Here is a 1188-nt window from a genome sequence, read left to right on the forward strand (position 1 = left end):
CCCAAACAAGCCGGAACACGACGAGAAGCCCACCTACCCGCTCTTCCTTGCCGGAAGAGAAATCTCACAGAGTAGACGGCGGCTCCGCTGTGCGTCCGGCCACAGGGTGGGTCACTTGGCTCCGTGGGGCCCCGACCTCACCCCCCGACGCGCCTCCTCTCCCGCCAGAGTGGCCGGACTTCGTCAACAGCTACGCGGCCTGGTGGTCGTCGCACGCGCTGGACTGGCTGCGCTTCGGGAAGCGGCTGCTGGTGGTGCACTACGAGGAGCTGCGCCGCAGCCTGGTGCCCACGCTGCGCGCCATGGTGGCCTTCCTCAACGTGTCCGTGAGCGAGGAGCGCCTGCTCTGCGTGGAGAACAACAAAGAGGGCAGCTTCCGGCGGCGCGGCCGGCGCCCCCACGACCCCGAGCCCTTCACCCCCGAGATGAGGGCTCTCATCGACGGCTACATCCGGACAGTGGACCGGGCGCTGCGCGAGCGCGGCGGGGCGGGGCTGCCGGGCGAGTACGTGCCCAGATGACGGCCCGGCGACCTCGCCGGGGGACCCTGAACCCCCGAGGCCGCGGGGTGCGCACCCGCCACGGGGTGCCCGGTTAGCGCACACGCAGGCTTGCCGGCGCCCGGCTTTCCCGCTTCCGGCCCCGCCGCAGACTCGTGCCCGGACGCCAGGCGGGCAGCGGGCACCCTGCGGGGGTGTGAGCTCGCAGGCGCCGCGGGGCTTTGTGACCCTGACTGCACGTCTGATGCCCGGTGACCACGTGTGGGGAGACGGCCAGGCGCCGCCGTCCACGGCTGCCTCTCCCCTCCCCGCGGACCGGCTGGGGGCGGGACAGAGTGGCGCCCCCACCCTGCACACACCCACCCCTGACTGCACGTCTGATGCCCGGTGACCACGTGTGGGGAGACGGCCAGGCGCCGCCGTCCACGGCTGCCTCTCCCCTCCCCGCGGACCGGCTGGGGGCGGGACAGAGTGGCGCCCCCACCCTGCACACACCCACCTCAGGACCTGCCGCCAGCTCCGTGCCGCCCGCCGCCGGGTCCAGCTTCAGCACGTGCGGGGGCCCCTTGCCTGGCCTCTTCCTCCTGCGTCCTGGGAAAGCTAGGGTTCACACCGTCCAAGAGGGGGGCCATGAGGGGAGCCCCAGACCCCAGGGGTCCACGGGCCAGCAGGAGGGGGCTCGGGGAGG

At 73.1% G+C, this 1188-nt stretch overlaps 1 protein-coding gene across 1 annotated transcript in view; it reads left to right on the forward strand.

The window, feature by feature from the left end:
• Positions 1–836, forward strand: part of WSCD1 (WSC domain containing 1) — a 19142-nt gene extending 18306 nt beyond the window's left edge. Inside the window, exon 8 of the mRNA XM_039254535.1 lies at positions 169–836. Coding sequence (XP_039110466.1) covers positions 169–521 — 353 coding nt within the window. The 3' untranslated portion in view covers positions 522–836. The remainder of the gene's footprint in view (positions 1–168) is intronic.
• The last annotated feature ends 352 nt before the right edge of the window (positions 837–1188 follow it).

The sequence above is a fragment of the Hyaena hyaena genome, unplaced genomic scaffold (genome assembly GCF_003009895.1).
Source record: "Hyaena hyaena isolate Hyena2069 unplaced genomic scaffold, ASM300989v1 scaffold_492, whole genome shotgun sequence".
In the NCBI taxonomy this organism is placed as follows: domain Eukaryota; kingdom Metazoa; phylum Chordata; class Mammalia; order Carnivora; family Hyaenidae; genus Hyaena; species Hyaena hyaena.